The following is an 11,418-nucleotide window of genomic DNA, read 5'->3' as shown; positions in this document are numbered from 1 at the left end:
TGAGGGGAAGCTGCGGCTGTTAAGCCAGCTCATGTTGGAGATGTAAATAGGCCGCAGATGAATAATAGAGGGTTATCTCCAAAGTTAGCCCTACTCAGAGTGGATCCATGGAAATGACGCTTATATCCATTGTTTTCAGCAGGTCTACTCTGAGTAGGACTTGGTCAGCTACAACCCAATAATTTAAAAAGCACTTTGTTGGGGGGGAGAGGATGTGTACGTTGTATGTGCACAATTAAATCTATATTTCTCTGCAGTCTGTCTTGTTCCTTATTTAGACTCTGTTGCCTGTATGGGTATCTGTGAACCTGCTCAGTGGCAGGAGCAAGGACATAACATGATCTGAAGAGCATCCCACATCCTCATAATTTTGACAATTCCATGCCCTTTTGGAGTCTGTTCATGCCCGTTCAGTTTATTTTTGGCAGGTCTGCTGAAACTTTTAAGAGTTTGCTTTACATGAAACTTGAGCCATCTTTAGGGTGCTTGTCTGACAAATTTACCAAATGTGTCCACTCAACTGCTTAGTTCTGTGGAACTAGTACTGATACAGGTACCACATAATACTCATTCTGCATTTGTAAGAAATCGATCTTTTAGTGTGGCTGCGCCCACAACTTTGGAACTCCCTGCCTATTGACATGGGGCTGGTGTATTCACTGTACTCTTTTCGATGCATGCTGAAAAACTTTTATTTAGGCAAGTCTACCCAGATATGTGAGGGATGTCGATGGCGCTATGGGTTAAACCACAGAGCCTAGGACTTGCCGTTCAGAAGGTCAGCAGTTAGAATCCCCGTGACGGGGTGAGCTCCCGTTTCTCAGTCCCTGCTCCTGCCAACCTAGCAGTTTGAAAGCACGTCAAAGTGCAAGTAGATAAATAGGTACTGCTCTGGCGGGAAGGTAAATGGTTCGCCAGAAGCGGCTTAGTCATGCTGGCCACATGACCCGGAAGCTGTATGCCGTCTCCCTCGGCCAATAAAGCGAGATGAGTGCCACAAACCCAGAGTCAGCCACGACTGGACCTAATGGTCAGGGGTCCCTTTACCTTTACCCAGATATGTAGAATGTGGACAGGTGTTTTAATCTGTTTTTAATTTATTTTTTTAAAAAATATTTTCAATTTTCAACTGTTTTTACTGATGGTTTTATGGCATTATTCTTTTGTAAATTGCATTGAGGGTTGCTTTTTTAATTTTTTTACAATCAGAATGTATATGAAATGAAAAATAAAAAACATGATGTTTTTGACTTACAGCTGCTTGGAGAGTTCTTGCATTTTGGCAAATGCATTCCTTCCTGACAAGTTACCTTGGTTGTCTATGTTGCGATAATGTGGTCATTGCCTTTGCATGTATTGGAGAAATTTCTGCTGGTGTGTGGGTGAAGCAGATGCATGTGAAAGCAGATGCAGTGTGAAAGCAACCTTTGGTTCTGTCAAAGGTTTTAGTTTTGCTATTTTTGTGTTTCTGACTGTTTTTAATTCTCTCATCTATTAAATCACTTTGGGATGGTGGTTGAGAAGGCCAATAATAAATCAGTGTTAATAAGAACTGAATAAAGCACCATAAATCAGCCGGGCAGGAGATGCCACTATGTACCTGAGCAGCACATGTTGAATTTTGTAACCCCTCATCAGAAGAACTGGAAACTGCTATTTAACATGTAGCAGTGTGCAAAGTGGCGGAGAATTGAAAAAGAGGAGATCGTAGATACAAAGAAAAGGTGCTCCCAGCATCAGGGACTGGACACTCTTGCTTGGATTATTGCAATGTTTGCTTTTGTTTTATTGTGCAACTGGTGTTATTCTTAAGATAGCGTTCCTGGCCGATTCTCTCTGGGCTCCAAGACTCTTTGCCTTAATACTGCGCCATCACCTACAGACAATGCAAAAGAAAAGGGAAGTGTGAGCATTCGTCTCAAAAAGCAAGAAGCATTGGCTTATTTGCCTTTGTATATATTCGTTTTTTAAAAGGTTTCATCTGTATATTGAGCATTTTATGATGTTTGCTGATTTCATTTTGTATGCATATTTTATATTCTCTTACTAAGCCACTCAGAGGGTGGTTTTTGTTGTTTAAAAAAAACAAGCGTTGTATAAAACTTGTAAATTGCTTTTTTGTGGCATGTCCCCCCCCCCCACTCCCTTCATCCCATTTGTCACACATGAACTGGTTTCGCAGATGGCAATGGTGGGATAGGGGCTCGAGATGCATAAAATATCCACCTTTGCTTTGAGTTCTAAAAGCAGGATGGGCAGATTAGAGGCATTAGAGATGCCTGCTAGGTTGCCCAGAGACCTTTGGTTACCTGAGGCAAAGGTGATCTCCTCCCCCCTCTGCAGAAACCACACACTTCCAATTCCATGTACAAAACCTGCCCAGACTGGCAACTGAATCTGAGGGCCATTTCAAGTCTGAATGGGGAGGGCTAATAATAATAATAATTCATTATTTGTACCCCACCCATCTGGCTGGGTTTTCCCCGCCACTCTGGGCAGCTTCCACAAAAACCAAAAATACACTAATATGTCATACATTAAAAACCTCCCTGAATCTTAAGATGTCTTCTGATTGTCAGGTAGTCTCTTTGACATCTGATGGGAGGGCGTTCCACAGGGCGGGCGCCACCACCGAGAAGGCCCTCTGCCTGGTTCCTTGTAGCTTTGCTTCTCACAATGAGGGAACCACCAGAAGGCCCTTGGCACTGGACCTCAGCGTCCAGGCAGAACGATGGGGGTGGAGACGCTCCTTCAGGCTTACTTTGGGGAGGGCTCAAAGGGGCAAAATATTTTGTAAATGATTTTGGGTGGAATGAATTTGAATTGCATGCCTGTGGCAGCACTCTGTAGAAATCAAATGCAGAAAGGTGTGTGTGTTCCTAGTGCACCAAATCCACATTGGAAACAGAGCCGGGGAATTGGGCGCTTCAGAAATTCAGAGGAAAATGTGGGTGTAGCCTCAGTCGAAAGGCAGATCTTCCCCTGCCGCCTTTCATCCCAAATGTGTTCTGTCTCTACTGAAACACCAGAACACAGCAGCATCCATATTAAGCGGCAAGGATGACGGACAGGCCTCAAGGTGCGCTGCTCACCTGCGCGATCCAGTCGTTGAAGGCGGAGACCCGCGTGAAGACAGACGGCTTGCGGTAGTAGTTGCAGCCAAGAGCGGAACCGAAGCTGACCACTCCGTGCACCTCCCATTTCCCACTAGAGTTTTGGCAGTTGAGTGGGCCACCGGAGTCCCCCTGTAAACAAGTCAAGCAGAATTTGAAGGAGCTTTTGGGGAAGGAGATGTCCTGGGTCACCACGAATGCTCTGCGTTGAGGAATGGGGGATGAGAAAGTACAGGGCCATAGTTGGTTGGGGAAGGGCTGGGGCTCAGTGCTTAGAGCACCTGCTTTGAATGCAGAAGGTTCAACCTCTGGCTGCTCCAGAAGGGCTGGGAAAGACCCCTCTGCAGTGCCTGCTTAGCTTATACATAAATCCATGTATAAGCTAAGCAGGCTATAGCTTAGGGCTCCACTCTCTTGGGCCCCCCAAAAAAATTTAAAGGAAAAAAAACCTGGATGTACATTTCCAAAATATAAGATAAAAAACAAAATAAAACCTACAATTATTATTTCATGCGATAGCAAGTTTCTAGAGACTAGATTATGAGTCTTTGTAAATTGCATTTCATCAAGGAACTTTTGTTATTGCCAAATGCCAGTGTGTTTGCATTATCAAGTTTGTTAGGAATAAAAACATCATTTTAAGTTAGAGCTTAATAATTATTTCACTATTAATGTACTTCTTAATTGTATTTCAGTTCAACAATTTGATAAAATACATATTTTATTATGTGCAAGTGGCTTTAGATATCTATTAGGTCTATAAATTACCATATAGCATATATTGAAGACAAAAAACAGCGACAATTTGCTGTTGACAAAGGACAGCTGGACATATAAAGGACCCCATTACCTTCAGTAGCTTAGGGCCTCATCAAACCTAAATCCAGCCCTGCCCCTCTGGCTTGGGAAGCTGCTGCCAGGCAGTACAGGCTATCTTGAGCTGGAAGGATGGTTCATATTATTGTTTCGGGGAGTGTGACTCAAATGCAAACCCAGCTGAATTTTGCCTCCATCCCTTGTGAATGCCAGAATGAGTTATGCATTGCAAATCTGGTTCTTTGGTACATCTCCTTCCAATTGCAAGGTGTGTCCAATTGCTAGGTTTCTGGCCACTGGATTGGGCTGCCCCTACTCTGACACCTGCATGCATGCACACACTCACGTTGCAGCTGGAGATCACGCCATCGCCGCCTGCACAGACCATGTTGGTTTTCACCGAGCTGCCCCACCAGCTGGCCTGGGAGCAGGTGGCATGATTCACCACAAGCAAGCGCCCCTGCTGCAGGATATCTGGCAATGGACCATTTGCTAAAAGAGACCAAAGCAAGAGAGTTATGAGATGGAGCAATGTCAAGCAAGGAAGTAATAGGCATCCTAAAAAGGTAAAGGTAAAGGACCCCTGACAGTTAAGTCAAGTCACAGATGACTCTGGGGTTGTGGCGCTCATCTCACTTTACAGGCTGAGGGAACTGGCGTTTGTCCTCAGACAGTTTTTCCAGGTCATGTAGCCAGCATGACTAAGCCGCTTCTGGCTCAATGGAGCACCAAAACCAGAGCAGCACACAGAAACGCCATTTACCTTCCCGCCGGAGCAGTACCTATTTATCTACTTGCAATGGTGTGCTTTCGAACTGCTAGGTTGGCAGGAGCTGGGACTGAGCAACGGGAGCTCACCCCATCGTGTGGATTCAAACCGCCGACCTTTTGATCGGCAAGCCCAAGAGGCTCAGTGGTTTAGACCACAGCACCACCCACGTCCCGCAATAGGTGTCCTAGTGCTTTGCTTAAAAAAAAATAAAGCCCTCCCACTTTGAAAGTGCTCTTCTCCTGTGAAAGAGACTTCCAGTTTTCTGCCTCATTCTCAGGGAACTTTAGAAAGCTGGTGCGTGCAGTGTTTATTTATTTTATTTTTATTTAGAAGATTTCTAAACTACTTGGTAGTTCCCGTGTCTTCATCCCCCTAGCACTGTAGGAAGAGGCTTATATTGTAACCTCGTGGTTGCGAGATGGCAGGGAGTGTTGGAGGTGCTTTTCTTTCCAGGAAACATTTTTGCAGGATTCTGCAGCCCCACCCACTGCCATAGGAGCCAACTTCTAGGGGCTGAGGGGCCTTCAGCACCCCCATAAAATATTTGAGGGGGCCGAGAGCCCCACAGTTGATGGGCATTGCCATTCTAATGGTGTGCATGCAATGCATCCCGTGATTGATTATGTGGAGTGGGGCTTACCTGGGCCTCCCCAATATTTTGTTCAAGTTGGCACCCCTGCCCACTGCCCCCGACTGCCCATGCTTGCTGATCTGAGAAAAGCCCCATGAGAAGTGTTGCCTCCTGATGTTCCCAGGGTACTTCTAATTGAAACATAGGGAGCTGGGGAAAGTTGCAGAGCGAGATGGTTTACAGAACAAACATCTCAAACGTAGCTACCTCAAAAGTCAAGTGAGTGTGACAAAAACCTTGCTCCTTGCACATGAGAATTTCACCTAGAGATGCCCAATGGGCAAGAAAGGGAAGAATTTTAGCACCTGAAAAGAAGTCTTCTCACTCTTGGTGCTGATTGGAGCCAATCAGAGTAAAGGGAATCAACTCATAGAATTGTAGAGCCCAGCTCCCTGCAATGCAGGAATATGCAACTGTCCCTTACGGGGATCGAACCTGAAACCTTGGTGTTATCAGCACCATGCTCTAACCAGGTGGTGAGTCAGCCACTGAAGATTGGCTCCTAGGTTCGGCCTGGAGAAATCACATGGGAGAAACACCAAGGAGAAGTGTGCCCAGAAAATAGTAGATCTAGCTGTAATGTAACACATGGAGACCTTTGTTTATTATTGCAATGCACCCATGGTTATTATTATTCTATATTTATAAAGATGACTGTATAATCTTAGACGGGGGCATAGCTGTGACTCTCATGAAAGGACCCTGCACTTCTGAGGGCATCACTGCACTGCTGCGCAATATGCTCCTCAAAAGGGCAATGAGTTGCAAACTGCTTGCAATTAAGTATAATAGAAATATTTTTTTCAATTTAAAAAATCCATCATGACACTTACTTATCAGCCTTCCCCATCCAGTTACGTAGCAAGGATAGTTGGCAGCTAAGATACTGTTAGCTTTGGGGAGGCAAGCTGTCTGGATGCTGTTGCTCAAGGTGACATGCTGAGAAAGTTTTATGAGTGCAATATCGTTCCTGGTTTTGATGGAGAAAGAGGGAAAATGGGCATGAAGAGCAGGCCACACCCATCTGTTTATTTAAAGCATTAATATACCTCTTTAGACAGTTATGGCTTCCCGCCTAAGGATTCTGGGAGCTGTAATTTGCTAAGGGTGCTGGGTGTCATTATTCCCCTCACAAAGCTACAGTTCTCAGAGTTCACTGGGAAGAGGGACTGATTGTTAAACCACTCTGGAAAGGAGAACAAGGGTTTACTAACTAAAGTTCCCAGGATTCTTTGGGGGGAAGCCATGACTGGTAAAGTCTTATAATGGTTTAAAATGTAAGGTGAGAATGTGGCTTATGGTGTGCATGGAAACTAGAAAACCGTGCCAAGGGGATTCCGGATAAATTGCCCAGGATTTCTTCCACATTTCCTAGGGTTTGGTCAAATGAATGCAAAGACTCTGGATTAACCGACAAGCCTCCAGGCCAATAGGTGGGGGACTTTTGGCCCAGAGGCTAAATGTGACCTGCCACAACTTTTGCTGGTGAGGCTGTTCCCCCCTCAAACCACACCCACTCACCCCACACCTGATATTGCATGTGATGTCAAATATGGGACAGGTAAAAACATGGGATGATCCTGCAGCTAGAAAGCAGGATTAAACCATGCATCAGCTGGCAACTAAGGGGTTCCATTTTTCTTGGTTAGAAAATGTAATTCAGCCGCACAGTTTGTTAATGCTGCTGCTGGCTTTCATATGGAAAATGCAAGATTTACTCAGAAAAAATAAATGTATGACTTTGATGGCATGACAAATACTAGCATTGATTTGAAAAATAATAATATAGAAAATTAACTTTATCTCCCCTCCACCACCACCACCACTGTTGACCACAATAATTTCTTCTATTCTTGCTTCATGAAAAGCTATTATATTACCCATTGGTAAGTCTACTTGCGTCCCACTTGGGGTGAACAATGATTTTTGATGGGGAGACGGCAACTGATCCTCTCTCGTTGGCTGAGAGACTGTGCTTTCCAAGGAAGACGCGATAAGTCCGACCAGAACTGAAGAAATGGAGAAAAAGAGTGAGGGATAAGAGTGTTTCTTTGCATAATGAAGAAGAAAAATCAAATGAGTCGGGTTGTATCCAACTACATTCTACTTAGAATAGACGCATTGAAATTAATGGACCTGAACGAGTCATCTGCCTTGATTTCAGTGGGTCTTTCTCTGAGTATGACTAACACTTGTTTTTTTTTGAAAATAATATTTATTAGTTTTCCAACAATTTAAACACTACAAAAAAAAATGAACAATACAATACAAAAACACTAACACTTGAGGGTCCGGCTTGCTGACTTCTCACAGGAATCCGGCTGGCGAATGTGAAAACAGGATGCTGGACTAGATGGGCCACAAGCTCTTATTAAATTACAGTGGTACCTCAGGGTACACACGCTTCAGGTTACATACGCTTCAGGTTACAGACTCTGCTAACCCAGAAATAGTACCTCAGGTTAAGAACTTTGCTTCAGGATGAGAATAGAAATTGTGCTCCGGCAGCGTGGCGGCAGCAGGAGGTCCCATTAGCTAAAGAGGTGCTTCAGGTTAAGAACAGTTTCAGGTTAAGAACAGACCTCCGGAATGAATTAAGTACTTAACCCGAGGTACCACTGTATTATGGATACAATCCAGTATTTTTTGCATATCAAACACTTTCATGGGCTACAGTTCATTTTGCCAACTGCAAGAAGAGCCTCGTTGTATCAGGCCAAAGACCCAACTAGTCCAATATCTTCTTCTCTCAGTGACCAATATGTGATGGACTAAGCAAGGGGGAGGTCAGTACTCTCAGTATTCCAGGCAGGCTGGAAGGCAAGGATCAATAAAGAATCCCTGACAGATGGACATCGAACCTCTGCTTAAAAAACCCCAGTGAAGGAAAGTCACCACACTGCAAGATAGTCCATTCCTCTATTGAACAACTCTTATCATCAGAGAGTTCTTCTTAAAGTTTAGTCCATCGTCATTTGAAACCACTGGTTCGGGTCCCACCCTCTGGAACAGCAGCATATACAAACTTGCTACATTTTCCATGTGACAGCTCTTCAGATATCTGAAGATGGCTGTCATATTCCCTCTCAGTCTCCTCTTATCCACTCTACACAAACCCAACTCCCTCAACTGTTCATCAGAAGGCTTGGTTTCCAGGCCTTTGAACATCTTGGTCGCCCTCCTCTGCACACGTCCCACCTTGTCAATATCCTTCTCCAACTGTGGTGGAGACACAGCCAGCCAGGAGTGGCCAAATTTCCCAGAGTGCCAAGAATCCCAGAGTCTTAAATGAAAGCAGCTGTTTTATTGGGGTGTTGACATACCTGATACAGTGAGCGGCTGTCATGACCCAGTTGGTGGCGATGAGGGACCCGCCACATGTGTGATGCCAATTCCCACCGGACAGATATTGAAGGGAAGCCTGAGAATGACAGACAAGTCTCAGGATGAGCTTGAAGGATGCCCAACCCTGGACCACCCTTCACGCTACCCAAATCAGAGCTGAAACAAGTTTGCTCCTGAAAACCCTTTTCCAGATGCTCTGAATTTGCATTTTGTAATAAATGACATTTGACTCTGATTTTTTCTCTCCTTTCATTACTAGGACGTTGACAGGTTGACTTTGACACCGGGTACATTTTCATAGCTGACAAACTATGACAAACGGAGATGGGGCAACTTCCTGGAGCTGTTTCGTCTCTCATTACAGGGTCAACTTCTTGAATTTGTGGTGGAATCCTGTTTCTCTGGCATGCATGGGAGCTCCCAGCCCACAACCAACCCTTGTCTGGAGGCACCACAAAATACAGAGAGAATCCTGTTTTTCTGAGTCTTGGAAATTGAGCACACAGCAGAACATGGCAGCTGGGATGGATGGGAGGCGTCAACCCCACCCCACCCCCAGTTCTCAGGAAAAGAGTCCATGATGGAAAGCCAAAGGAAGGCATCTTTTTTAGTGCTGAGAGACAGACAATTAGTTGGACAACAAGACTGCAAGGCTGTATCTTACCTGCCAGGGCCAGCTGTTCTGCCGGGCATTCTCCCCTCCGACGACTCTGCTTACATTGGGCTTGTAGGCCGGGACCCCACAACTGAAGGCTGCAAAAAGGACACAGTGCAGACACTTTTGGAAGGTTCAGCGCAACAGATGGATGATGCTCAAGGGAGCAAAATGCTCAGGCTATAACTAAGCACGCCTATATTGTTGCAAGAACCCTCTTTGACTCTACGCAATACCACCCCTTTCAGGGGTTGGTGGTGGCTGAGCTACTGGAAATCAGAGTGTGTGTGAAAGAAATGAGTTTTTGCTGAGTCTGTACAGGCTGTGTACATACACTAGACCTTCAGGCCACGTTCTCCCCTTGAAGAATTCTGGGCACGGCAGTTCACTCCTCAAGGAATTTCAATTCCCAACAACTTTTACAAATGACAGTGCCCAGAACTCTTTGTGTGTGGTGTGTGTGTGTGTGTGTGTGTGTGTGTGTGTGTGCACGCGCTCTTTCTGAATGTGCTTCAAAGCTATTTTGCGTATGCAGCCTGGGTGAGTTGGAAATGCAGACCCCTCCCCATCCCACCATATCTGCACACAGTGCCCACAAAATGGCTTTCAGTGCCTGATACATATCAGAAAAGCATCCGGAGAGGTTTTCCACATCTCCTGGTAGAATCGATTGTGCATCTTGTTTTGAGGCTTGCATGAGCTTAATAATAATAATAATAATAATAATAATAATAATAATAATTTATATGCAGCCCATCTGACTGGGTTGCCTCGGGCACTCTGGGCAGCTCCCAACAAAAAGTAGAAATAGCACAGTACAACCTCACAAACTAAAAACTTCCCTGAACAGGGCTTTCTTCAGATGTCTTTAAAAAAACCACATCACTGTTTATCTGCTTGACAAGTGCAGAGCAGTTTCAAACAGCATATAAGCAGCCTGTAAAAAAAACCCTACTCTGCTGCTGTTAACAATGGTGCTAATTCTTCATTGCTAGACCATAATCGCTCCTGGCTGGGTTTTGAGTTGCCACTTCTCTGCGATGCATTTTGAGAGCACCTCCCCATCCTGCCAAGGACGGTCTAGTCTGACCTGCTCTCCAGGCTTCCTATTCAAACACACCACTTGCTTTGCAGATTCAGACCAGAGAGGTCCATCTGCCCAGTGATGTGTCTCTAGAAGAAGACAGAGAGATGCCCCTGAGGAGACTGACTGACCGAGACAAACCCCATGGTTTGTCCCTGGTATCAGACCCTCTGAGAGAGAATGCCTCTGCATGTGGAAATTCTGTTATTATTATTGCTCTCCTGGCCAGTAAACACTTGGCTGAGCTCTCCTTCATTCATAATCTAGATACTCTTTTTCTGAAAGCCATCTAAAGGAGTCTAGGCCTGCCACCTCCATGCCCTGTGGCTATGAACCAGGCAATTACATCCTCTTATTTATCCTGAGTTTGACCCATACCCCCGTAGGCCAACGCCAGAGCAGCGAAGAGGACTCCAATCATGGCTGAGGACATCTCTGTTGAGAAGAGTCTTGCTCTCCATCCAATGGTCTTATATTCTGGGCGGGTTTATCAGTGGAAGGTCCAGCTGATAATGCTATCAGTGGCATGGAAAGGTCTGCATTGGTTGTGTGCCACTGGGAGACGTAGCAATCAGAAAGTTTCCATTGCCTTCCTCCCAAAGGCCGTGCCAAAATACCCCCCACAGCTGCTTGTTCTCCCACCCAAGTCACAGCTTTGGTGTGTACTGAAGACTGGGTCTGTGTCTGTTGAGCATTCTGGAGCCTGGGCAAGAGCAGGCTGACAACAGAGGGGCTACGGTTGAGAATCTATGTCCTGCACCTCCCGAGAAAGCCTGCATCTCGTAGCTTGCACTAAAAATGGGGGAGGAGGACCCATGGCAACATGCTAGCCCCTTTCCCCATGGTGACGCTCCCATCCCTTTCACGTCTTTCCCCGGGTGCTGGCACCCCACGCTACGCCACTGGTAGAGGGTCAGGGGAAACATAACACATGATGGGACTTTTTTATCTACAAGGAAAGGGAGGTGTGCCGCGACCTTGCCGAGCTCAGCAACGAAACAG

At 45.4% G+C, this 11,418-nt stretch overlaps 1 protein-coding gene across 1 annotated transcript; it reads right to left on the bottom strand.

Annotated features, from left to right (window-relative positions):
• Positions 1 to 913: 913 nt before the first annotated feature.
• LOC309375844 (chymotrypsin-like elastase family member 2A) lies at positions 914 to 10,849 on the bottom strand (the record flags this gene model as incomplete). The annotated part of the gene is made up of 8 exons (XM_081921762.1): positions 914 to 1,876; positions 3,093 to 3,245; positions 4,276 to 4,421; positions 6,166 to 6,302; positions 7,213 to 7,341; positions 8,656 to 8,753; positions 9,342 to 9,430; positions 10,795 to 10,849. 8 exons carry the CDS (start codon positions 10,847 to 10,849, stop codon positions 1,859 to 1,861), a joined length of 825 nt encoding a protein of 274 aa, XP_081777888.1. The 3' UTR covers positions 914 to 1,858.
• Positions 10,850 to 11,418: the final 569 nt, after the last annotated feature.

Source organism: Podarcis melisellensis, assembly GCF_964234715.1.
Source record: "Podarcis melisellensis genome assembly, chromosome: 8".
NCBI lineage: Eukaryota > Metazoa > Chordata > Lepidosauria > Squamata > Lacertidae > Podarcis > Podarcis melisellensis.
Note: the sequence above shows the minus strand (reverse complement) of the source record. Positions and strands in the feature narration are given on the sequence as shown.